The 24944-nt window shown below is 35.1% G+C and overlaps 2 protein-coding genes across 4 annotated transcripts; one reads left to right on the forward strand and one right to left on the reverse strand.

Annotated features, from left to right (window-relative positions):
- Positions 1–8724: 8724 nt before the first annotated feature.
- LOC105336350 (sodium-dependent glucose transporter 1) lies at positions 8725–15034 on the reverse strand. Of its 3 annotated transcripts, XM_066086351.1 has the most exons (5): positions 14894–15034; positions 14318–14615; positions 12372–12657; positions 11256–12035; positions 8725–11207 (listed from the first exon to the last, which is right to left on the reverse strand). In XM_066086351.1, the coding sequence occupies exons 2-5, from the start codon at positions 14456–14458 to the stop codon at positions 9934–9936; spliced, it is 2481 nt and encodes an 826-aa protein (XP_065942423.1). In that variant the 5' UTR covers positions 14459–14615; positions 14894–15034; the 3' UTR covers positions 8725–9933. The 3 variants fall into 3 exon arrangements, with proteins under 3 accessions (XP_065942423.1, XP_011438920.3, XP_011438921.3); XM_011440618.4 differs by having other exon boundaries at positions 8725–12035; XM_011440619.4 differs by lacking the exon at positions 14894–15034 and adding an exon at positions 14776–14889 and having other exon boundaries at positions 8725–12035.
- Positions 15035–15146: 112 nt separating this feature from the next.
- LOC105336349 (2-hydroxyacyl-CoA lyase 2) lies at positions 15147–24395 on the forward strand. The gene is made up of 16 exons (XM_011440617.4): positions 15147–15384; positions 16665–16718; positions 17047–17151; positions 17665–17743; positions 18876–18967; positions 19310–19448; positions 19754–19868; positions 20024–20124; positions 20457–20566; positions 20950–21073; positions 21206–21300; positions 21667–21821; positions 22444–22581; positions 22993–23167; positions 23349–23447; positions 23684–24395. The coding sequence occupies exons 1-16, from the start codon at positions 15250–15252 to the stop codon at positions 23867–23869; spliced, it is 1902 nt and encodes a 633-aa protein (XP_011438919.3). The 5' UTR covers positions 15147–15249; the 3' UTR covers positions 23870–24395.
- Positions 24396–24944: the final 549 nt, after the last annotated feature.

The following is a 24944-nucleotide window of genomic DNA, read 5'->3' on the forward strand; positions in this document are numbered from 1 at the left end:
ATGGTGCTTTATTATATGAAGATGGTGCTTTTTTATGTGATGATGCTTTTTTATGTGAAGGTGCTTTTTTATGTGAAGATGGTGCTTTATTATATGAGGTGCTTTTTTATATGATGGTGCTTTTTAATGTGAAGGTGGTCACTCGGAACTCCTCTTATTTTTGAATACTGAGATAACCATTTAAGTATTCCTATGCCAGAGTTCAATATAGTATCGTTCAACTCGACGCTCGGCTGTCTCCGTAAATCTCCGACAAGCAGAGAGTCGGAGATTTACGGTGTCAGCCGAGCGTTTGGTTGAACGAGACTATGGAGTTCAATATTGCTTGGATCCATACAAATTTCGAGAAATATTTCTATTACTGATACATAGTTTGATTAAATTAATTTTATCTTTGAATATTATTTAAGATGATTCATATGGGGGTTTCTCGACATTCTTGTCGAAAAAGTCCAAAAATTCATATTATAAAAATGTGCGTAATTCAAATACAAATTAGAAACTATATGTACTTGTCATGCAAAATTACATATCATTGATTTTAAAATAAATAAACATCGACAAAATCAACTCCCGTCAGTTTTTCAGTACTTTGATTTTGTTATTGTCATCGCCCAGTCGGTCTTCGTCATTGATGACCGTTCCTCTTTAACCTAAGTGGTGAGTTTGAGGAAGAGCTCACATTCTGAGTGTTTCAAAACAAAACATCATAAAAAAAAAACAAATAAAGGAACGGATTGAGGATCTGATTTTAAACAGACTGATGCCCTAGCTATAGGTGATAGGATTTGACTTGAAGAGAAAGTAAGGGAAATTAAGTCACAGGGAAAGGTCTACTATACTATAATATAGCTCAAAGAAAGCCCTTTTATAAGTGGTAAAGGCAAAAGTAAAATGTCAAGAAATACTGACAAAATATTGTATTATTCAATTAATCATATTTGTCAATTCAGTTGAGATTAAGTCGTACAGTTCAGCTCGTAACATAAATACTTATTATGCTAAAAAAGAGAAACTAGCAATTGTGTATTAAATGGATTTTAACTGTATCAATTTTGTTCTAGTTTCAAAATTTCGAGATAATAAATGTTTAACTCAGTCTTCAAAAATAAAGTTCCGAGTGATAATCTTCACATTAAAAAGCACCATCACATAAAAAAACACCATCTTCATATAATAAAGCACCATCTTCATATAACAAAGCACCATCATCACATAAAAAAGCACCATCTTCATATAATAAGGCACCACCTTCATATAATAAAGCACCATCTTCATATAATAAAGCACCATCTTCACATAAAAAAGCACCATCTTCATATAATAAAGCACCACCTTCATATAATAAGGCACCATCTTCATATAATAAAGCACCATCTTCATATAATAAAGCACCATCTTCACATGAAATAACCACAGCATAATATAATAAAGCACCATCTACATATAAAATAGCCACATAAGTCAGCTATGGCGTTCCATATTTTCGGATTGATTCATATATGAAGGGCATATTACTCTTTTTTAAACGTTCTAGTGTAAAACAAAAATAAGTTCAGTATAGTGAGTACTATTCAGAACAGGTTTATATTATTTTTACATTAAAGTTTTAAAATTCAGAGAATTTAAACTACCTATAACATTGTTACATTAAAGTTTTAAAATTCAGAGAATTTTAAACTATCTATAGCAATTTGTTGTAGGTAGTTGCAAATTCTCTGAATTTTAAAACTTTAATTTAACATTACAGTATTCCTAAAAACCATTGTTCAAGATCAAACTTCATAAAATCATTAAAAATTATTTTAATCTTATTCGTTTATTGAACTATACAATGAAATATTCATGCAGATGTCAGTTTGAAATAATGTTATCATCCATAGTCTACCTAGAATAAACCAACAATCGTTTGCCAAACATTGCGTTGCCTAATTTACAAAGTTTATTCCTTAAATCTTGACTGGAATCTGCTGGATGGTTTATCTTTTCCAACGAAAACAAAATAAAAACTACAACATTCGATGTTGTTCGGGATCATTACACAGATATTAAGGGGCGATAATCTTTAGTTATCTCCGTACGACCAACTGTCGTAGGCTCTGCTTCGAAAGATGATCAAGGGCTCACCTTTCCCCCATGGGAAGATAAGCGGGTCTTATTTTACCTTCAAAGACAGAAGAGTAGCTCCAAACAGCAGGAAAACTAGATATTTATAAACGAAGATTCGGTGATGCATTTCTCTTTCATTTTTGATGAATTCCTTCATTTATCAGAGGAATTCCGCACTTTTATTGTCTTATTTTCAATATATATATAGCTTGGTTTTGTCTGCTTAACATATAAGTAATAATACCAGGCACGTAGCATCGTTTTTCAAAGTGGTGGGGGCGACTTATCCGAAAAATTTTGACAAGCAAAAAAAGAAATAAATATCTGCAAATCTTCAAAATCCTAATTCGTGGGAGGGGGTACCCTAGTGTGCTCTAGATCTTATATAAAATTATCTATATATTATTTTTACCTGCTCCATAAAAGTGGGCGGGGCAACTCCTCCAATATTCAGTTTACTTTAAGTAAATTTAAAAAAACATCCCTTCCCTACACTGGTCTACACCCCTTCTCTATCACTTTGGGGTCCACATCGGTGTCTTAGGGTCCCCTCCTTTTTCTTTGTCATCCTACTGTATAATATTAATCATGTCACTACTATGTACAATATGCCCAATGGAATGGTACTTGTATTATATAGGAATTTGCTTAATGAAAACAATTTATGTAATCACTAGAATGCTATGTAAACAGACGTAAATATGAATACAACGTAGATATTGAATCGCGTGATCTCGTAGATAAAGAAGTGTGAATTATTTCACTTGCTCCGCAGTAGATCTGATACCAATTATAGTGGGTCTGGCTGTCAAACAAAATGCATGATAATGTAACGTGGAGGCTTAAAATTAGAAATGTTTTTCCCAATGTCAATTTTTGGTTGTTAGTGTGAGGAGTGTGACCAATTTTAGAGGGCTCAGCCGCTGGATGACCATTTTTATACTTTATAAATCTCCTTAGCTAAACATATCCTAAAACATTCAGATTTCAAACCGAATTTTCCTTTTCTAAATAATAGTTAATATCCAAAGTCTCTTTTTTCAGTACATGTAATTGATAAAAAAAAACACACTTTCGGATGGATGTGTGTATGTGTTTTTAAATAGTTTAAATCTAAACAAATTATTTTTGAAATTTAAAGGTAGATCTGATGGACAATAAAAATTGTATGAAATGGGGATCATGTACCCCATCGATTGGGAGATGAATATCTTAAATATAACTGACGTGATGAGTTTTATATGGTTCACCGAGTTAAACAGCCGAGGTAATGAGATGAAAACTAATCAGCTTATTAGAGAGGCACCACTGAATTGACTTCGGTAATTGCATCTGCGGTCTGTTGTTAACAAGTTAAAGATGTTAGGTCTATTCCATAATACACTGATCATTAACTCTGTGGTTCCCAGGGAACGTGATAGGTTTCACACCTGTCTGCAGTAATCCTCTTACCTCAGTAAACTCTGAACTTCTCAGAAATTCCTGACAAAACGTAATACGTTTTGCGACTTCACGTGATTGATAAACTGTTTGTTGATGAACGTCCTATTTAGCGATATTTCACAGTGATTTTTACTGATATGTAGAAACATGATTGATTGATAGACTGTTTGTTGTCTAACGTCCTATCCGATGATATTTCATTGATAATGTTCTATAGATTGGTTGTTTGTTAATAAATCTCGACTGATACTAGAAATATCTCACTGAATACAGGCGTGTTTATTTGATATTGATATTTTTTTTAGTTTAGCGTCCATTCGATGGTACGTTTATTACAAATCATTCCATTTTACAAGCAACATATCAGTTCCAACGTGTAGGGTTAGTATGCTTGTAGTCAGATAGGAAGTTGCGATGAAATTATATGACATAAAATACCGCCGTCTGAAAATAATTCAAAACAGTAAATTGGCAAGATGAACTTCGGAAATGATGAACTAACTAATATTATGCCGAGTTCTTATCAGCCAGTGCTGTCCTACTGACGTTTTGTTATATTGGAACACCCTCGCTGCTCTCACCATCACTCAGTGAAAATTAGCAAGATCTACATTTCTCTGTACCTGATTTTCTCCGCTGTTTCTTTTTTCGGTTGGTTTTAATTGGTCTGTACTCGTGGTTTGAATTCTAAAACGCACTGAGTAATCAGTTAAACTCGGCATCTCTACAAATTTTTAAAAATCTCTGCTAGCAAAAAAACACAGTGTATTGTATACATACACAGAAAGTGTATTAAACATGGATAACTCTCTCTCTCTCTCTCTCTCTCTCTCTCTCTCTCTCTCTCTCTCTCTCTCTCTCTCTCTCTCAGAGTGATGACGGATGTTTTGCGGGACCTGTCAGCTCGCTGATTGCGTGGCACATATATTCAGTATATTGTTTACATTTCATCACTTCTGATGCAGAATCACAATAGTTTCATTAGCGATGTTCATCTGTTAAGGCTGCCGGGTTGTGGTTCTGTAGATACTGGGATACTGGCAGCATGCATTACAATGACGTTTCCATTAGTTGCTTGTGCTCACTAGCTATGACAAGTAAGAGTCTGACGTCCACGTCTGTCAATTCGACAAAGATGAAGAGTCAAAATTCCTTATATTAAAGTGGGTGGTTCATTCCTCCGCATAGAACAGCAAGTGATCTAGGTATTCACAGAGAGCATTCACTTCGTGTTCCCAGCCATGCCTCATCACCTATATAGTCAGTATAAGCATTCTAGTGTACGGAATTACAAGAAGCAAAAATGTTTTGTTTTGTCTATACTTCATACATGTAGGTGTACGGAAGGCTGATATCTATTAATGCCCATTGTAAGACAACGAAATAATGACGAACCTGATCATGTGGAGAGCTTTATTCCTTGGCCCACCAGTAGTCTGACCTCGACCCACTCTAGCAGCCAGAGACGTCTGCATCATTTACACGATTACTGAAAGAGTCTGAAAGGGACGTTCAACAAATAGAGATTGCACAAACACTCTGGAAGTACTTACCCCGATAAATGCATGCATGTAATGTTTACTGACATATACATGGGATTACGGAGTCCGGGACATTTATCCCCCGGGCTGGGTAATGCCGTGTGACACGGTGATGGAGCCTTAATGTCAGCGTTTAGAACCGTTATCCTGCATTGACGTAACGTTGAGATAGAGTACCCAGACTATCCAACATTACAAACGCGTCTCTTCAAATATCAGCACTCATTACGTATAATAACTAATTTTTTTTTAAAGTTTACACATCTTCACATGATTCGAAAAGGTAAATTTTTCACTTACCTGTTATTGTCCCCCAAAGAAAAGGAGACATGAGAAAGCAAAGTATATAGGGACACAGATGCTATGGCTACATTAATATTCGCGGACATCAAATGTGGATTCGTTAAAAATGGCAGTCATAAAGATACATAAATTCGTGGCCAATGCTTCGAATATAATTTATTAGATCCGCTCAAAAACGAAATCCACGAAAATTAGTACTCAACAAATATTGTTGAAATTCGATAATAACCTGCTACAAGAAGTCGATGATTTTCTCATAACTAATGTATATGAGCCGGTTACATATTACAATGTAGGAAGTAACTAAAGCTATAAGGTTAACATTCACACCTACCAATGTACATACATGTACCTGTTTAAAACAAAAACCTTCCAACGGTCACTGGGGTCGTTCGTTCCGTGTTTCTGTAAAGATGTACATCAAGTTTTTCAAAATATATTTCTATTTATAAATAACGCACCAATATTTTGTAATCATATGTGTATCAGATCTGATTGGCCTTCTATCAAACATATTTTACCCATTGCTAGTTATATTGACATACATGTATTTCAAAATGAAATTGTCTTAGAGATTTTTTGATACAGTGTAGAAGATATTGGGATGTAGCAAGGAGCTGGATCAAACAGTAAATGTAAGGTATGATAATGGATGCTTGTTCCTGTTATCAAGATTATAACACACGTTATCAAACTACACATTCCGCGGACAGCTTTATCCTTCAGACCGTACAGACTCCGGAGTCCGACAATAAACCCCCCTTATTATTGGAACTTGGAAGAATATCAAAAATGTCTCAAAAAAACCTCCATTTTGTTCTCCATCAAAAATGGCCTGAATATGGCCCGATTTTATTGGGATTAAGCTTTGCAGTGTAATGATTCCTATCTAAATTGTCGTCTCTTATCTAGAAATGAAAGCAAGGAACTCCACGGGAGCTGGTCCTGCTAGTTTTGGGGAACTGGTTCTCTTTGGTGAGTCACTTTGTTTGAATTTGGTTGATGCTGCAGAATTCACTTGAAACAATACACACCGGAAGAACAGGTGCCCGTGCAGGTTTTGCAGGAATACTTAGAATCGTGCGTCAAAGTGTCTAGGGTTTAAAAGAAAAACCTGCTCCATTTACTAAATCTGATAAGGAAACGATGCTACCATAAGTAAAAACATCATAGTTCTATATCAGCATGTTTGATTTATGCTTCTTTTATTTACTCAATACATTGGTGGTGGGTTTTTCAACTGAGTGAAATATTTGTAAACTAGCATCATAATTAAAACAGATGTATGTGGTTAATTAAACCTTTCATCCCCTCTTTACATGCAATATATACATATATTAATGTTTAACATTAATTAAAAATTAATTTATATTCATTTCTAAAATAGAAACGTATTTCTGGTATTTGAAAAATGTGTACATATTCAGTAATTCTAATATACCAACACTATAAAACAATCAAACATTGTGTATTTTAATTTCTCAATTTTTGTCGATATTATATTATTAAATTATTCCATTTAATTGAACGTATCGATTATTGCAGGTTAGTGGTTCTATAAATGTAATCTTTCTGTATTATCAACTCTTAGATTGGAATAACACACCTAGAAAAAGACACTCAAATTATTTGATTATGAGAAATGTAATTAAAAACATGTACGTAAGTCAATTTGCAGTTTGGGGACAAAAAATGAATATCTGCGAGATTCGAACCCGGGATGTACGGGGTCATGTCCGACACTTTATCCACTCGGCTATGGAGCAATTTTCATTATTTCGTCGAAAAAATCCTCTTACTAAAACGAAATGTTGTTTCGACTAGAGGTCAGCCATTTTGTGATGATGTGTTATTCAACCTTAAAATTTTATTATTATAACTTGCTACTGACACCGACAATTCTCTAGCGCATACTGCACGATACGGTTTTATACTACATATTTTAAAAGAAATCTGTTCAATACGTGGATATCAATTCCGAATTAAATAAAAGACGATTATACGCCCTTTATATGTTCTTAACCTGTCAGAAACTTAAATTTTTTAAATATAATTTGGAAATGATCGATGATATTATGCATCTAGATTCGTCAAATTCTTAGAAATTTCAAAGTCATATTGCAAATTCGTTAAATGCAATAAAGAATTTACATGAGGCTGGGGTTAAGAAGAAAAGGATTGTTTAAGCTTAGATGAGCATTATCGTATTGGTTAGAGTAATTCGACAGACCTCTCTCTTACGATTCTGAAATTGCGTACTTCCACCAAAATACATGTAACTAACGTAAATGCTATATCTTGTCTGTATTTTAGCTATTCTATAATGTAAAATGATATATCTTTGTAATATAACGATTGGTTTAAAAAAAAATTAATATAACATTACATTAAATACTTTCACTAAAAGAATTAAAACATACAACTTTGAGATAATCTAATGTTGGACGGGTCATAAATCTGCTAGATTTTTTTGATGTTCGATTGTGCTGTATTCAAACCCAATCCAGAGGTCAATACTAGTAATATATCTATAGCGATTCACATCGACGTTACAACCTTTTTGTCTATATGCCATGGAAAAAAATAAACAATCAGAATTTTTTTTTTAAGTTTAAAGGTTATACCCCTACTGGAAGTATGACATAAAATCAGCCAGCGAGCACGAGACTTTACTTGGGTTTCCCACAGTGGTTTGGTATGGTGTAAAGGTGGAATACTCAATGTCCTGGCCCTGTCATGTAAAGTTTATTTATCTTAAACGAATAGTAAATATTTCAGACCGCGTGTAGCTTACTTTTAGTTTTCATTTGAATTTTTAACATTGTTGAGATCTATTAAATAATTACGGATCAGTTTACTAAAATTAGAGATATTTCCAAATGAATACATGTATGCGCATTTAATATTTTGGCGCGTGTAAAAATTCAAATTTCGTAACAACAAAAAAACTTTAATTCATGTCCTCATCAAATAAATTAATGCCCAACTCAGATCAGTTCATTTGCGCATAAATCAATTATCAAATAATTAATGGACATTTGATATATGGATATTTGGCATTCCATAAACCTTTGTTTGCAGCAGTATTCTGTCCGATGGTTTTTTTATTTTTGGTTTTTTAAGGGGTTTTTTTTTTGGGGGGGGGGGGGTTAAGCTCCGACTACATGTATCCGTTACACCCATCTTTCCACTTTTTTGCTGATGAATAACAACATACACAAATCAGGAAACATCAGCGGTATCCTCCAATCAAGATCCACTCACTCTTTGATACGTCAAGCCTGGACCTGGCCAAATCTTACACTGGTCACACAGAATAAGATCTATACACGGGTCTTTACCGATTTATTCAACACATCGAACACAAACATGCGTTATTACAGTGTGGCACTGGCAAGGACAGGAGATTGCAAACCAATCATATATACATATATATTTATGCATGTTTGTAAATGAGTCTCAGTAAAAAAGCAATTTGTTCATATCAAAATCATCAAAGTTTGTGTGTTAAATCAAACACAACCTAGTAATGAGTAACAAAATCCAACATAAAAACTAACGGCATTAATACCTAATTCTTCTAAAAAAAAATCTAGAAAGAACATAAACAAAATAAAACAGTGTCAAGTGAAACAGCAGAAATACATAGGGTGGAATATGTTTGAAGCCCTATAACTCTCTGGTTATTTGTAATGCAGTAACTTATTACTACTCTTTGCCTGAAATAACGAACTCGTACTTTGTAAAATGTTCAGGGAACACAATCTTCTTTGTAAGGTGTTCAGAACACTTTGTTCTAGGCTGTAAGGTGTTATCCCCACCCCCTTCTCCCCCCTCCCCCCTCCTTACAGTTGAGCAATGTGCATTAGGGAATTATTACCTAAAAGTGGCTGTGACTTTAGTCTGTTATCTCCATCACAGAGATGAGCAGGCTTCCTTTCAACCCCTGAATCTGAACTATTTACCCTTCAGCATCCATTTCATGGATCATTAACCAAATCAAACTCCAATATCTATCTAGATAAACATCAATCCTTCTATGACTAGTATGTTTGATGTGCCTCACATCCCCCCCTAAAAAGCAAACAAAAACAATATCAAAGCATTAACTTTGTACTATAGAGATAAATCTTCACAAAATTAGTAATAACACAAGATTATCATGCATCAATATTGACTGATTCAAACCTGCTGAAAATTTCCCCATATTTTCATAAAACAGAGTAAAATTTATATTTCAGAAATAATACCTATGTTCATGATGTTTAAAATATAAAGTTAACAGTCAACCAAATAAAAAATCAGTTATTTCCCTTTGACTAACTTTGAACGTGAGCCTCTTTGAGGTATCACAACAATTTAACATTATCTACATGTACCTTGTTTGTCTTAAATAACATAATCTCATTAGTACCAGTAATGCAGGAATATGGAGGACTTGAGTTGTCTTTTATCAACACTTCCTGGGGACATGCATCATTTGGCTCACTTAATGCTGTCTGTGGGGTTATGACTGCTAGACTGAGGACACAAACATCTAAGTCAAGAGGTCATCCTCTTCTTCCTGTAAAAGCTGATTATATTCTGTATCACTAAAGGTTGGCATAAATCGTCTTTTAATGTTAGTTGTCGTTCCATAGGAAACATCGTCCATTTCGAGATGCTCATCGTCTCGAAGTCTAGTAAATCCGTCTGTGTCCGATTGCAATCTAATGTCACTGCCCCTGGAGGCAATAAACTGCATCAACACAAACAGAATGCTCAACAACACACTGAGTGACAAACAGGCATACATCAGTGACATCTTTAAATGATATTCATAAAAGTATCCTGTGGTGACTGGCACCACCATCTGCCCCATGGCGGACCCCATCACCAGGACGGCGGTCGACTTCCCCGTCATTTTAAAATGCTGGTCCACCCAAGACACTGCGGTTGGAAACATGGAGGACATCCCAAATCCCAAGGTCAGGGTCCCGATCCACAGAATGGAGCTGTAATAACTAATTCCAAAACTCAATAAGACAGAGCCAATCAGCATCAAGGAAATATCCACAGCCAACATGCAGGTTGGTCGGAAGCAGTTAGCAATGAATATGGAGAATCCACGACCAGCTGCCAATGAACCCCAGAAAATGGCAGTCACTATTGCTCCCTTGTCTTTGGTCCATCCCATGAAGTTCACTGTGAATGTCATTAGAAGTCCTCCAAAGGTGGTCTCCATCCCAATGTAGGCCAGGAAAAACAAAAACATCATGGACATGATCATATATCGTTTACATGGATTTCCAAATCTATCCTGTCCTTGATAACTATCTTCATATACACTTAAGTCTGTCTTATATCTATCATAGCAATACAAGCCACAAAACAGAAAGCCGTTGACGAGTAACATAGCACCAATGATGAGATACGCCATCTGAACTCGCGACATGTTTGTGACAGCTTGTAGAATATCCCCCGACTCAACAGATGCTGGTTTTCTACGTCTGATTACAGTGTCATTGTAGACTACTGTTGTTGAACTGTTGACTTGATCTGTAAAAGAGGGACTTGTCTTCTCAGACAGAGATGGGGCCTCCGTTTGTTGTGGTGCAGTGGTTGTTTTGGAGTTCTTTGTACCAGCAGGTGCTTGTGTGGAGGTGGCACTTGCTGTAGTGGCAGGTGCCTTTGTGTTAGTGGTAGTGGTTGGTGCTTGAGTGGTAGTTGCTGGTGCTTTTGTGGTAGTGGTGGTGGGTGCTTGTGTTGTAGTGGTGGTACTTTGTGCTTGTGTGGTAGTGGTAGGTGTTTGTGTGGAAGTGGTAGTGGTAGGTGTTTGTGTGGAAGTGGTAGTGGTAGGTGTTTGTGTGGAAGTGGTAGGTGCTTGTGTGGAAGTGGTTGGTGCTTTAGTTTTGGTAGTTGTGGTTTTTGTTGTAGAAGTGGTAACTAAAGTATTCGCTGTAGTGGCTGTTACACTGTGTGAGTTTGCGGTCTTCAAAGTTCCATTCACATCTGGAGTGTCTAATACAGTAGGTGGAGCTGGACTGGATGTTTGATTTGTGCCCTGGGTGTCATTCCCTGTACTATTTTGTAAACTATTGTTATCAATCACAGGACTGCCTGTACCTCCATTGGTTGGAGGCTCTGGGGTCAAACTGGGAGTGTCCTTTACCTGGGGATTTTTCACCTTAGGTTTCTCTGGAGTATTTTTAATTTTTTCCTTGATATCTTGAAGAAACTTAGTTCCATCAGCTTTTTTCTTGTCCTCCTGGGTAGAGTCTATGTGGGTGGGTTTCTTTGGTATCAGTGGGGCTGGGGTGGTGGTGGTGGTCATGACAAAACTAGTTGTCATGGAGTTTCTCTGTGAACTTAGCTCACTAACATTCATTGAAGGGACTGTATCATTGAAATTAAATATATCTCTCTCTTTGCGAGTGTCATTTATTGTATTCATTAGGGCCTCTGTTATTTCCTTATGCATAGGATTGACATTGCCAACACTTTGAACATTATTAGTCAATAAATTCACAGGGCTGTCTGAGAGAAATGGTTGAGAAAGCAATGGAGCAATGAAAGCACCAACTCCAAAAGCAAAGTGCATGGCCTGAATGTACGGTGGACTCTTTTTGCCCCAGATCCTCACACAGTAAGCATTTCCCCCTGTGAAAAGAAGAAATTGTTAATTATAAAGGGGGTTTGGTAAAAAGGAAAAAAAACAATAAATCTTGAACCAGGCACAGAGAAAATGAGCAGTATAAGTTATGATAGACTCTTGAATTTTGTCCAGATTATGGTATATCAATATGTTTTCTAATTCTCAAGACTTGCACACTTTGTTGTATCTTTTATATTTCACTGCATAAGACCAAGCACGCAGAAAACAAACAGTATCAGTTACGATACACACATTATGTAGAATCTTATATGTACTTATTAATGCTAAAGGTGTTTCCTAATCATGATGACTTAAGACATTGAGTATCCTGGATATCTTACCGGTATCCAGGACTCCCATGGACATCCCCTGCAGTGACATCATCACGGTAAGAACAGTCAAGGTCAGGGACCAGGGAATGATGCTAGTGGCCAGAGCAGCGACTATCAAGGTCACCATTAACAACAGTTGCTTGTCGAAGTGGTCGAACAAGAATCCTCCAACCAGGGAGCCAAGCAGATAACCGACAGACCGGGCTGTAAATATCAGAGCCATGTGGGTGGTGTCTGTGTTAATTCTTTCTTTGAGGTCAATCAAGGTCGGTCCAGGAATGGCAATACATAAACCCTATCAAATTAAAGACAAATCTAATTACTGATATCATGTAATCAAAAACTAACTCTAAGTAAATTGATACTAATAGATCTGCAATATACAAAATATTGTAATGTCAAAAATGTTTGCTTTTGTTTATTTATATGCTTAAGGTATCCCACTCCTCAATGTTCTTGTATCAAGAATTTCTTGAGAAGTATTCTATTGAAATCTGTAGACAAAACACACTTAAATAATACAAAGATAATGGGAGGTCAGTGTTCATCCCTCTGAGTTATGGTCAATTAAATTTGACCTTTTTGCACCTAAAATGCGATTTCAGCCTGATTAGGATTTGTTGTCAGAATTTTTGATTAAGCAAACTTTTTTCTTAAAATGTTGTTTTTAATTATGTACAATGGTCACACTGAATAGAGGGATTACGAAAAAAAATTTGCATGAAGCTGCATAAATGTTTGTATGACCTTTTTGCACTTAAAATAGACAATTTTTATAATAGTTACAATTTGATTTGAAATAAAAACATTTTGAATATCAAGAATTTTAGAAGATTAATCCAGTTTGCCTACATATGTATTCAGTATCATTTTGACATAATAAAACATGGGGGTCAGTGATTTCAAATTTTAGATACATGGCTTCAAAGGTAAAATTATTGCAAAATTTGGCTTAAAAAAATTCAGACATTTTCTATATATTTGCATGATTTTATGCTAAACGTCTATCATTCTCTCAAAATTTAGTTTAGTACAAGTCATAGAGCTCCTATAGAACATGTTACAAACCTATCAAATGTTAAAAATGAGAATAATGAATAAAGTAAAATAAAAAGAAAAGTATATTGAAAATTCATAAAATTGCTTGTTTCTGTCATTTTCGACTAAAAAACCTTCCGCACGAGAAAATAGTTCCCCCCAAAACTTGTTCGTTTCTTGAATTCAAATGGATTTTCTTTTCGAATGTTGTGTAATTATGAAATGATGATCTTTTTGTGAGGTTTAAATTAATAAAATCATATTCATTTCAAATATAATGAACATCTGCGCAATGAAATCAAAACATGAGGAGTGATATACCTTAAATTGAAGTTCTGGACTGCATTTTACAAAAGAATTTAAGGCAAAGTAATATTTTATAGTCTAATGGAAAGCGCTTTCATTAACCAAATTTAAGTAAAACCATAAGTTTACCTTTGTTTTGAATTTTAGGATCTATAATTAATATAGTTTATATTTAAACATTGATTTATTTTCAAAGAATAAGCATAATTTTTATTTATTCTATAATTAATTGGTCCTAAGTTGTAAGCTCTTTTGTAAAACACAGCCATAGACTGTAAAATAATGTTAAATCCTTGTGTTTCTTATTGTATTAGAGGTTCACTTTACTTAAATAATAAAGCAAACTCTGTCTTTGTTTGTTTATTTTTGAAGTTATACAAAAGTCTGATGTCAACAAAACAGTTTTGTGACCATTTTTAGACCCCAGATAAATGATGAAATGACTAAAATTTAGCAATATATCAGGGGATCATTTGGTCAATCAATAATTTAAGCAATGAAAATATAAGAACTTAGCAGCACTAGGATTCTTTATGCTGTTCAATTATGTGCTTGACTATTAAGAGATATAAAACAGAGAAACAATCATTATACAAGATGACAGAACATACCAGGGTGAGGAACGTGAGGGACAGACAGATGGTTTTGACGAAGCTACAGCACCACATTGTGGCGGGGCTCTTTCGTTTGCGGAGATCCAGCAGGGAGGTGTGATCGTATGTCCCTCCCTCGTCATCCTCCTCTTGCATCATTGTGTCGTGAGAGTGGGGAATTCTCCAACTCGTTCAAAGGGACAAAGCCAATGTCAGGAGACCCTAAACATTCATTATTCCATGGACAGCAGGTTTATGATTTAAATCAAATGTTTAACATCATATCCAACATTTCCTCTTATAGTCTTGGAATAGCCTGAAAAAAGTGACTCTCTTTGAATCATTTACTACAAAAACAGATTTTTCCTTGCTTACATAAAGAGAATTATCTACGAAATAAAATTGTAAAACGTTAACTGCGTTTGTATCACTTTCAGTGTTATGACTAATAAACAGATAAACTCTGTTCGGCTTACTTTTCTTACATTACTGATGGTCTATGTGGTAACAGATACATTTCTACAGCATAATAAAAGAAAATTCGTTTATTTTCTTTGCTATGATACGTTTAATTATCGTGGGAACGAGACTTACTGTAAGTAGAAACCATACTAAACAATGCTAAAGCCTACAGGCAGGGGGACTACACGTCAGAATCGCAACCGGAAACAGCCACATGATTACAATGGCCGCTTATATCATTTATTTTAAACCTTACAATTACGCCAAACATTTAATTCTGAGTAATTATATTAAGACTAAAATTCATTAGAAAGACTTTTTTGGTTTATCATGGAATCATATTATAAATTTGCGACGTAAAAAGAGAAAAAATGAAAAGCTCTTCCATCGCTGGATAAAAGTGAAAGTAAAAGTAGCTGTAACAGAAGCAAAGTCCAAAAGTTGCGCTTGTGATGCTTTACCCACAGTAGCTGAATAAAGAAGAAACAATGTCCGCTGCATCAAATGAGAATTGGCAGAGACTGTTCAAGAATTTGGGGTTGCCTGTTGGTTTATCTGCGGCAGCTCTTGGAACCATGTATTTTTTAAGGAAATTTGGAATAATTTATCAGTTATTTCACAAGGTAACAAGTCATTTCTCTTAAAACTTTATACACTAATTTATATCCAAGTTTTGTTTCTATTTTAGAACAGTGATTAGAGCAAAACAATTGCTGATCGTAGAGCATATAATGATGTTGCTTATTAGAGGAGAAGTGTATTTACAAACAGCTGACAAATGTATCACATACAGAATACAGGAGAGCATATAATCACATAATGCACTCATCACCACTCCCCCTAACCATTAGGCTTAACCATGCTGACCATACTAATAACAATTCATTTTTTATTGTACAGTAAGTTAATAGGTTTTTGTCTCATTAATAGCTACTGGACTTATCCGTCAAAGTAATATATGGTTCAAGAATATATAGCATAATTAAATTTACTAGAAGCCAAATACTGTATAATGTAATAGAATTCGATATAATCCTTTAATTGGATTACTGGTAATCTGATAATTAGAGACCCAACTTGCACTGGGTTACATATAATATATAACATAGAAAGATGCATGCCTACTGTCTAATTCTGAATATGTCGTGTACCAGGAAGCACACTTTTTTTTCAAACTGGTGTACACTTTTGTAAATCAAGTGCAGTGGTGTGGCGATTAGGTGTACTCTGGGTGAACACTTTTCTACACCGAGTCAGGGGAATGTGTTGTTGGGTGTATAGCACTGAAACCAATATGATGGATGAATGTTATGATTAGAAACTTGAAAAAATGATATTGAATAATATAGCAGTCTGAGATTAGATTTGGTACATATATGAGTTGTCTCATATATGAAAGTCTTTACATTTGAAATGTGTTTATTTTATTTATATTTGAGAAAAATTAAGCCATGGATTGTTGCTGAACTGTCTGAACATTAGATCCTCTGTTAAAACTACATCCCTGTCTGCTATATTTATTCTTAACTTCTCTGCACCATTTAAACTATAGACTAGACCAATAAAATTACCCATTTAAGCTTGACAAGGCTTCACAGAGTTCCAGTAAAGGTAGATTAAATGCACTTGATATACCGTACAAAATGTTTACACTGGTGCACATAGGTGTTAACCAAAGCGTACCTATACCTACAAGATGTGGTCAAACAAAAAATGCACTTTAAATAAAACTACCCTAAATGAAATCTCAGGAAGATTCGTTGAGACCAAAAAATTTTGACTGACATCTCTTTGAAAGAGACGCTAGTCAAAATTTTTCAAGTCTCGAAAAATCTTACTGAGATTATCTTAAACATTATACATTGTATTTCAGTGAAAATTTAAGAAATTTTGAAAATTACAGGTTGATAGCAAGACAAAAAGAAATGGTGGTGACATAGTGGCAGATGTCTTGAAGGTATGTTTGAAGATTAATTGTGATTCATGATATTTTGGTCCCTGGACTCATATACTGTGGTTTCATCAATATTCATTGAATACCAACTTTTGTGGATTTCGTTATTAAGTTGATCCACGAAATTAAGTGTTTATTGAAGTGCAATTTCTATTAATATTTGGTATTGATAGGGTCATTGGCCATGAATTTACGTATCCTTGAAACTGTGATTTTCACTTTATCCACGAAAATTGATACACTTGAATATTAATGAAACCACAGTATAATATATTTACGTGTACTTTTTTCTGTATTATTCAGTAGTAAGGAAGATAGACTTGTTTTGTAGGCCCATGGAATAAAGTATGTGTTTACCTTAGTTGGAGGGCATATATCCCCCATTCTGGTGGCCTGTGAGAAACTTGGAATCAGAGTTGTTGACACTCGCCATGAGGTGAGATAGTTTCAGACATGTAGTGATTGTCGCAGCAGTATTCATCTTCCTAAGTCAAGGGTTTTGGATCCGCTTCCCTACTCACAAACCTGTCCTCCCAAGTCAAGGGTTTCTGATCTGTTTCGCTACTCAGAAAAGGGTTTGTGAGTAGCACAGCAGATCAGAAGCCCTTGACTTGGGAAGATTAGCAGTACCATAATAAAAGCATTGTTGGATCACATATAATAACTTCTCATTTCTTTGCCAAGAAAATTTTAATGAACTCATGATATCAAATACTCAATTTGCTTATGTAGCTTATTAATCAATACTTTGTTAGAATTAAGAGAAGCTGTCAGTCAACTTCACTAACTGCCTGTATTACTGTAGCAAATAATTAATATGTTTCAGGTGATTATGCGCGTGCAACAAATTTCAAGTTTATATTTGGAAAAAAAAAATAATAAGTATGTCAAATAAATGACTCAACTTTTATTTTATCATTTGTTGTTTCAATGTAATATTAAAATACAGGTCACCACAGTGTTTGCAGCAGATGCTGTGGCCAGGATGTCAGGAACCATTGGTGTAGCAGCTGTGACTGCTGGACCAGGTAAAGAACTAAAGATGGATACGAGAACTAAAATTAGATGTGATAAAATAGAAAGTGTACCTAATGATGGACAAATTGATAACATGTTTAAGGGCATGGTCGTGACATTACTAAAAAAAAAATTTCCGTTTTTTGATGTCTTCAACATGTACAATGCTTCAGTAAGTTATTTCCAATAGTCAACCAAAAATTGAGAATCAATCGTCGAAATATACCGGTAAGCAAGATACAGAGCTCACAAATCATTGTTATGTGATGGTCAAATCTGTTCAAATACCAGTGCCACATAGTTCAGGTTTGAATTCTGGTCTGGTCCGTCTTCATTTCTCCCAGCCCATTACATTTGGTTATGTGCCAACCATTAGAACTGACAGTTTAACTCCTGCCAGGGGAAGAGTCTGGGGTGATCTTCGGGGACAAAGATCATTTAAGGGGGGAGGAATGTGACGATCTGAGCGATTCAAATTCTGGCTTCAGATAGCTCAGTTGGTAGAGCACCGACTAGATATGTCAGGGGGTCTGGTTAAAAATGGGTCTTTCTTTACATTTTGAAATATTGAATATAATTTCCAGTTAAGACCAAAAGTGAATTTGGCAAATATAATGAACTGTTTTATTAATGTTAAAAAAGAATTAGCAGATAGAATAATCTGCTTGAAAATAACTTTTACCGGTATATTAAATCAATGTAAACAATAACATGGCACAAGCCTTGCTTTCATGTTACAAGAATTATGAGCTCTGTACCTTGCTTATAAATCTATGACTGACTCTCAAAATTTTGTAGATTATTAGAAATGCATTACAAGAGCATTGTAAACAAAAAAATTAGAAAAGTGAAGTTTGACCAAAATTGTGACCATGCCCCTTTAAATTTAGCATCATTAATTAAAAACTAGTATCCAAACAAAGTTGCAAATTTTACAGTTAAGTTTTAATCCTTTTACTTTAACTGACAGTGTTGCTTACACTAATATGCATGCTAGTATATAATTACTTTGCATAAATCAAAAGGGAAGAGTTTACCGGTAATAGTAGTTTGCTTTAAAGGCCATGACTGTACATATTGGAGTTGCTTACTTTCGGCTTACTTGTTTTGGAAGAGTAAATGAGATGTCCTTTATTTGTACAGGTTTGACCAACACAGTGACGGCGGTGAAGAATGCCCAGATGGCAGAGTCCCCTGTTCTTCTGATAGGCGGTGCTGCCGCCACTTTACTCAAGGTGTGTGGGAACCACCAAGTACTAGTGTAGAATTCTACAAATATCAATGCTTAATGACTTAGTGATCCATGAAAATTGTGGTCTGTGAATATCAGTAGACAGTAAATGTCCTTGTTGTCACATGATTCTTTTCAAATTGGTCGATTATGTTCCATAAATGAACCTTGCAACTTCTAAAATTACCATACGTAATTGATGTTCATGATAAAGTGTAGACTTTCCCCCATCTTTTTCAAACTGGCTTTGATTTAGACTTGAATCTTTCCAGACCTTTTTGTAAACATGATTGGATGTCTTTAATTTTCCAATGCCTATATGTACACACATCTTGAATCCTTTCAGGGTAGAGGAGCTCTGCAGGACATTGACCAGATGTCCCTGTTCAAACCTCTCTGTAAATACTGTGCCTCTGTTACCAAGATACGTGACATCGTGCCCACACTAAAGAAGGCTCTTCATGAGGCACAGTCAGGCACTCCAGGTAAAACTAGGTCAGGTCGACTTAACTGACCTTTAACAGGCACTTCAGGTAAAACTAGGCCAGGTTGACTAAGCTTGCCTTTTACAAGATCAAGGTAAAATAAAGTCTGACTGATTCAGCTGACATTTTACAGTCGCTCCTCATCAAACTATGTCAAACTAATGAATCATTACCTATTTTACACACTGTTCCTCATATGTATTGCTGCCTTCATATAGACTTAGAGCTACATAGAGTTGTGCATTTTCACCAATCTAGATATTTCGAATTGCTCTATGTTACTGACTTTGAATTGCTGTTCACAGGGCCAGTATTCGTTGAGTTTCCCATTGACACTTTGTATCCCTATGAACTTGTCAGGAGAGAAATCGGAATGAAAGAAAAGGGTCCAGTTAATTTTGTTCAACGAATAATTAACTGGTAATTAAATTACTTAAGCATATAAGAATAACTGCTATGTAATGCCAGGTATTTTACCTATGAAATATGTTATTTTACAAATGGAGCTGATTATCAAGACATTTTATACTTTATAGAAAGCCCACATAGTTGATTGGTACATTTTGCTTTTTCAGGTATTTGATGAACCATCTCAACAATCTGTTTGCTGGAGCTTTTGAGACACGAGACATGTCCCCAATACCTGTCAATCAACAGAAAGCCACACCTTCTCAAGGTCAGACAGCCTAACCTCCAGCAACAAATACCCAGGTCCCTAAGTTAACAACCTGCTATATTGTATATCAATTTTAATCACTATCATTTTGCTATTTTTGTTCCTTGTTAATGACATGCAATTTCAGTAAATGTATTTTGGGGAACTTGAATTTTCCTATTCTTGTTGACGGATACTGAATTAACAGACTATGTACTGATACATGTACTCGCACGTACAAAATGTGTACGAGGGTGTCTGAGAAGAAATATATAATGATTTTTTTATTGCATGTTTCACTTTTATTCTCCAAGATATTACTAATATAACATAATGATATGTTGTTTTTGTAGTTCAGAAGAGTATAGAACTCATCACCAAGGCCAAAAAACCTGTGGTTCTGGTTGGAAGTCAGGCCACCCTTCCCCCTGTCCCTGTAGAACAGCTCAGAAAGGCACTGGAGGTAGGTACATGTACCCGCTATACTGGGTGGTGTGGGGGGGGGGGGGGTGGTAGTGGGGGGGGGGGTCACAACTCTTAAATTTTCAATTAACTTCTTCTTGTTCTGTAGAATACAGTAAAAGAGTTTAATTTCATACATTTATTTCATAAAGGTCTAAATTTTCTTGATTGCTTTATACTAGATTACATTTTCACATAAATAGTTATCAATTGTTTAGTTTTAATTTCACTAAAATAGCAAGCCATATGATATTTAGTGAAATGAAATTTCTTGAAGAAAATACATGTATATGTATAGACATTCAATTGAGTGATCAATTTATCATTCAAACAAAGCAATCATTGTGTACTCTTGTGCATTTTTACATCAAAATTTTTCATCAGGATATGGGGATTCCATGTTTCCTTGGAGGGATGGCCAGAGGTCTGCTGGGAAGGTATAGCCCAATACAGGCCCGACAGAAGAGGGGGGAGGCATTGAAAGAGGCCGATGTAGTCATCATGGCAGGTATGTAAAAGTTATGTTAAGATGTACTACACCATCAATAAATCCCCCAATGATAGGGGCTAGTACTTGGTACACGGTAAACCCACATACAGCTTGGTTGACAGGGTAACCGCAATGCCTTGTTCTGTACAGGTGCTGTGGCTGACTTTAGGCTTGGTTATGGGAGAGTCCTCAACAGGCGATCAAAAATCATCACTGTTAACCGAAGCAAGGAGCAGCTTTACAAAGCAAGTATTGGCAAAGTCAAAAAGTGTTGCAAGTGAAATGTGGAATTTTTCAATTTGCTTGTGCATAAAATCAAATCAATAATCTTAGTTATAAGAAGGTATATATTTACCTAGATTATGTACGTATGTTATTAAAGTGTTACCTTTAGTTTATGCCACAATCTGATTAAAATACAGATCTCTACATAAGCACACATCTCTCTGCGCTGTGCGCTTATGTAGAGATCTGTATTCTAATCAGATTGTTTATGCCAGAACCTGTAGCTGGTCAACTCCTGGTTTACTACTGGTGCATGTATTTACATGTATCTGTAGCTGGTCAACTGTGGATATCCTTTCACTGATGAAGAATATTGACTATTTCAGAATTCGGACATGTTCTGGAAGCCCACTATAGCTGTGGAGGGAGATGTTGCCAGCTTCATTGTACAGATATCCCAGGGACTGAAGGGCTACAAATGTGACCCGGACTGGATCCAGGCACTCAAGGACAAAGATCAGACTAAGGAGAAGGCCAACATGTAAGGTCAAAGGAGTCAATAAGAAAGGTCAAGGGTCAATCGAAAAACAATGATTTAGATCAAAGGTTAAACAAAGTCAATAGGTAAATTCAAAGTTTAAAAAAGTCAGTAAGTTAGGTCTTAGGTCAAACAAATATCAATGAGTTTGGCCTAAGGTAAAAACAAAGGTCAATGAATTTAGTCAATGATTGGACAGATGTCAACAGTAAGATCAAATTAATTCAGATGCTAATTTGTAAGGTCAAAACACGGAACTTATTCAGTAGGAAGGATCAAAGTATGGGGTTTAATCAATAGGTAGGGTCAACGTTCAAAAAAGGACCCAAAAAAAGGTCAACAAGTAAAGTTTGAAATACAAAATATTTTTTTATAATTACATAAAAATGAAATAGAGATTAGTACTCAAGGTTTGTGTAATGGTAAAACTTAGAAATAATTGTTAAAGACAATTATGCTAAGGCCCTTACAAACTTTGCTGTTTTTGTGAATTTAATAGCTTACTGTACCTTACTCAACATTGTTGATTTACAAGAAACAACACTGGACTTTGTAATTTATTCAACACTTAACATGTAAAAATGGTTTTTTTATCATTTGTTTATCTGTTTATTTTTTATTTAAGGTTGAAAGCAGAGGAGAAAACGGACCAGCATTTGAATCCTCTGAAGGTTTTACACATTGCAGAGGAAGTGATGTCAGATGACACAGTTATGGTTGCTGACGGCGGAGACTTTGTGGCGACAGCCGCTTACATTCTTAGGTCAGTTCATCCTGTTCATTCATGATAGGACCTGCATTATAAGAACTGATTTAAAGTATCGCTGTGATATACATGTATTTGTTTTATAAATGTAATTCTTTCATTAGATGTTTCGAGAACTTAGGATTGAAATGATGTGATAAATCTTACTTTCCTATTGCTACATGGAATTCATTGGATGATCACATAGTTATTTTGTATCACAGTTCACTTCAATAATTTTTAATTTTTACAAAGTCTGCATCAATAGAAAGTTCTTTACAGAATTCTCAACGGTAGATCTCATTCTCCCTGTGTTAGTACTATATAGAGTCTAAGAAACATGCATATATATTGTAATATCTAATCATCCTATAGTAAAAGTCTCATAAACATATTTGTACCTTGTAATATCTGTCCATCTCTCCCTAGACCCCGAGCCCCACTACACTGGCTGGATCCTGGAGCCTTTGGCACCCTGGGGGTGGGTGGAGGCTTTGCCTTAGGGGCCAAGTTATGTCGTCCCGACAGTGATGTGTGGATCATCTATGGCGACGGTTCCCTTGGTTACAGTGTTGCAGAGTTTGATACATTTACTCGACACAAGGTAAAGAGAATGGTTGTTGACAATGCATTTTTTTTACCTTGAGTTTATGTTTTTAGTATTTGCAATGTTTTATTTTTATTTAAATTCCCATAAGGAAGACTGAATTATTTGTTTATTAAGTGCTTATAAATGCCACAAACTATCTATTGCATATGAGTTAACATAAACACCTGCATTTTAGATACCTGTGATAGCTCTCGTAGGGAATGATGCTGGGTGGACACAGATTGAGAGAGAACAAGCCCCCATGTTTGGAAGCAGTGTTGCTTGTAAATTGGCTGTTAGTATACCATATGTTGTATATTTATTATTATTTTTTATTATTTATTTATTTATTCGCAATTTTACCCTACTCTCCCTGAGAGTGTAGCTTTATGCCTGTTAACTACTGTACCTGTAGAGTTATAGCATTGACTTTCGCAGTATCTAACTTTGCCTCAAAGTAATGTATTATTATAAGTGTAGGTCTAAACAGTTTTGATCTTAACAAAACATTCTTTGTATCTATTTTTCTAGTTTTCTGATTATGAGACAGTGGCCATTGGATATGGTGGCAAAGGGCTAAGACTAGACCGAACAAATGAAGACAGGATTCGTGAAGTCCTGAAGGAGGCCATTAAAATGAGTAGAAGTGGAAATAGCGTCCTTATCAACACCCTCATTGGGAAAACCAACTTCCGTGAAGGCAGCATCTCTGTCTGAGATCCTATTGCTTGCTTAAGACGAGACCAGTTCCTGGAAGAATGTTCAAGAAAGGTCACTGTGTCCACTTCAAAAGGAAGTGTCTGTTGTGGAAACAAACTTTTTTTCATTTCTTAGTTTATACACATTAATCAAATCTCTTCAATAGCTTACTCTACTTGAACTAAAGCATTTAAGATAGCGTGTACTGTATTTTAAAAAGTTTTCCTATTTTTAAGCTGTTTACCATTATGACATCATTTCATCAATAAAGTGACTGTGATACAAGTTCCATTCCTGGTAATAATCTATATAAAGTTTGTTTATATGCGTGCAATACTTTAAAATGACCCCAGTTTAACATTGGGTAATGTCATATGACCACTGATTGATCAGTGAGTGATAACTGAGAAAAGAGCTTTTCAGTGTATCTTTTAAATTAAAAATTCATTGTTCTAACTTTGTCATCAGTAACATAATGATCAATCATAAAACTTTTTTGTTTATGTGTCTATATCTGCTCCTTAATAAAAAATAATTTTCTCCACCAAGTTTTTGGCACTATATTTTTTTTTCGCGAAAGCTAACTAAATAACATGTTAATATGGCTGTTCCATGTACCGGTATGTTTCATATCCCTGACTAGTGGCGTAAATAATGGCTTTATAGCAGCGATACACAATATTTCATACAAATAGACATCAGAATGAAAATATGATCATTGAATTCTTATTTTTGAATGTAGTCAGTCCTATAACAAACCAAGCGGTACAGACGCTAACGTGCGGTATTCAATTTGTCTGCACCACTTGGTGTGTTATAGGACCGACGACATCCAAAAATAAGAATTCAATGCTTAAGTATTTTAATAAACCTAAAAATTTCTTTCCTATCCACTTTTTTGCAGTGTAATGATTCATAAATTGCTTTTCTTGTGTATCGTTAGAAGTTAATACTCGAGAAAAATAAAAAGTGTACCATGGATTTAAATATACATTTACTTTTATTCTGATTCTATGTTTTTAACAACAACAAAATTATAAACACATTTTTCGTGCATTCCAAATTTTAATAAATGTATAAATAAAAGATATAT

This window comes from Magallana gigas, chromosome 5 (assembly GCF_963853765.1).
Source record: "Magallana gigas chromosome 5, xbMagGiga1.1, whole genome shotgun sequence".
Classification (NCBI taxonomy): Eukaryota; Metazoa; Mollusca; class Bivalvia; order Ostreida; family Ostreidae; genus Magallana; species Magallana gigas.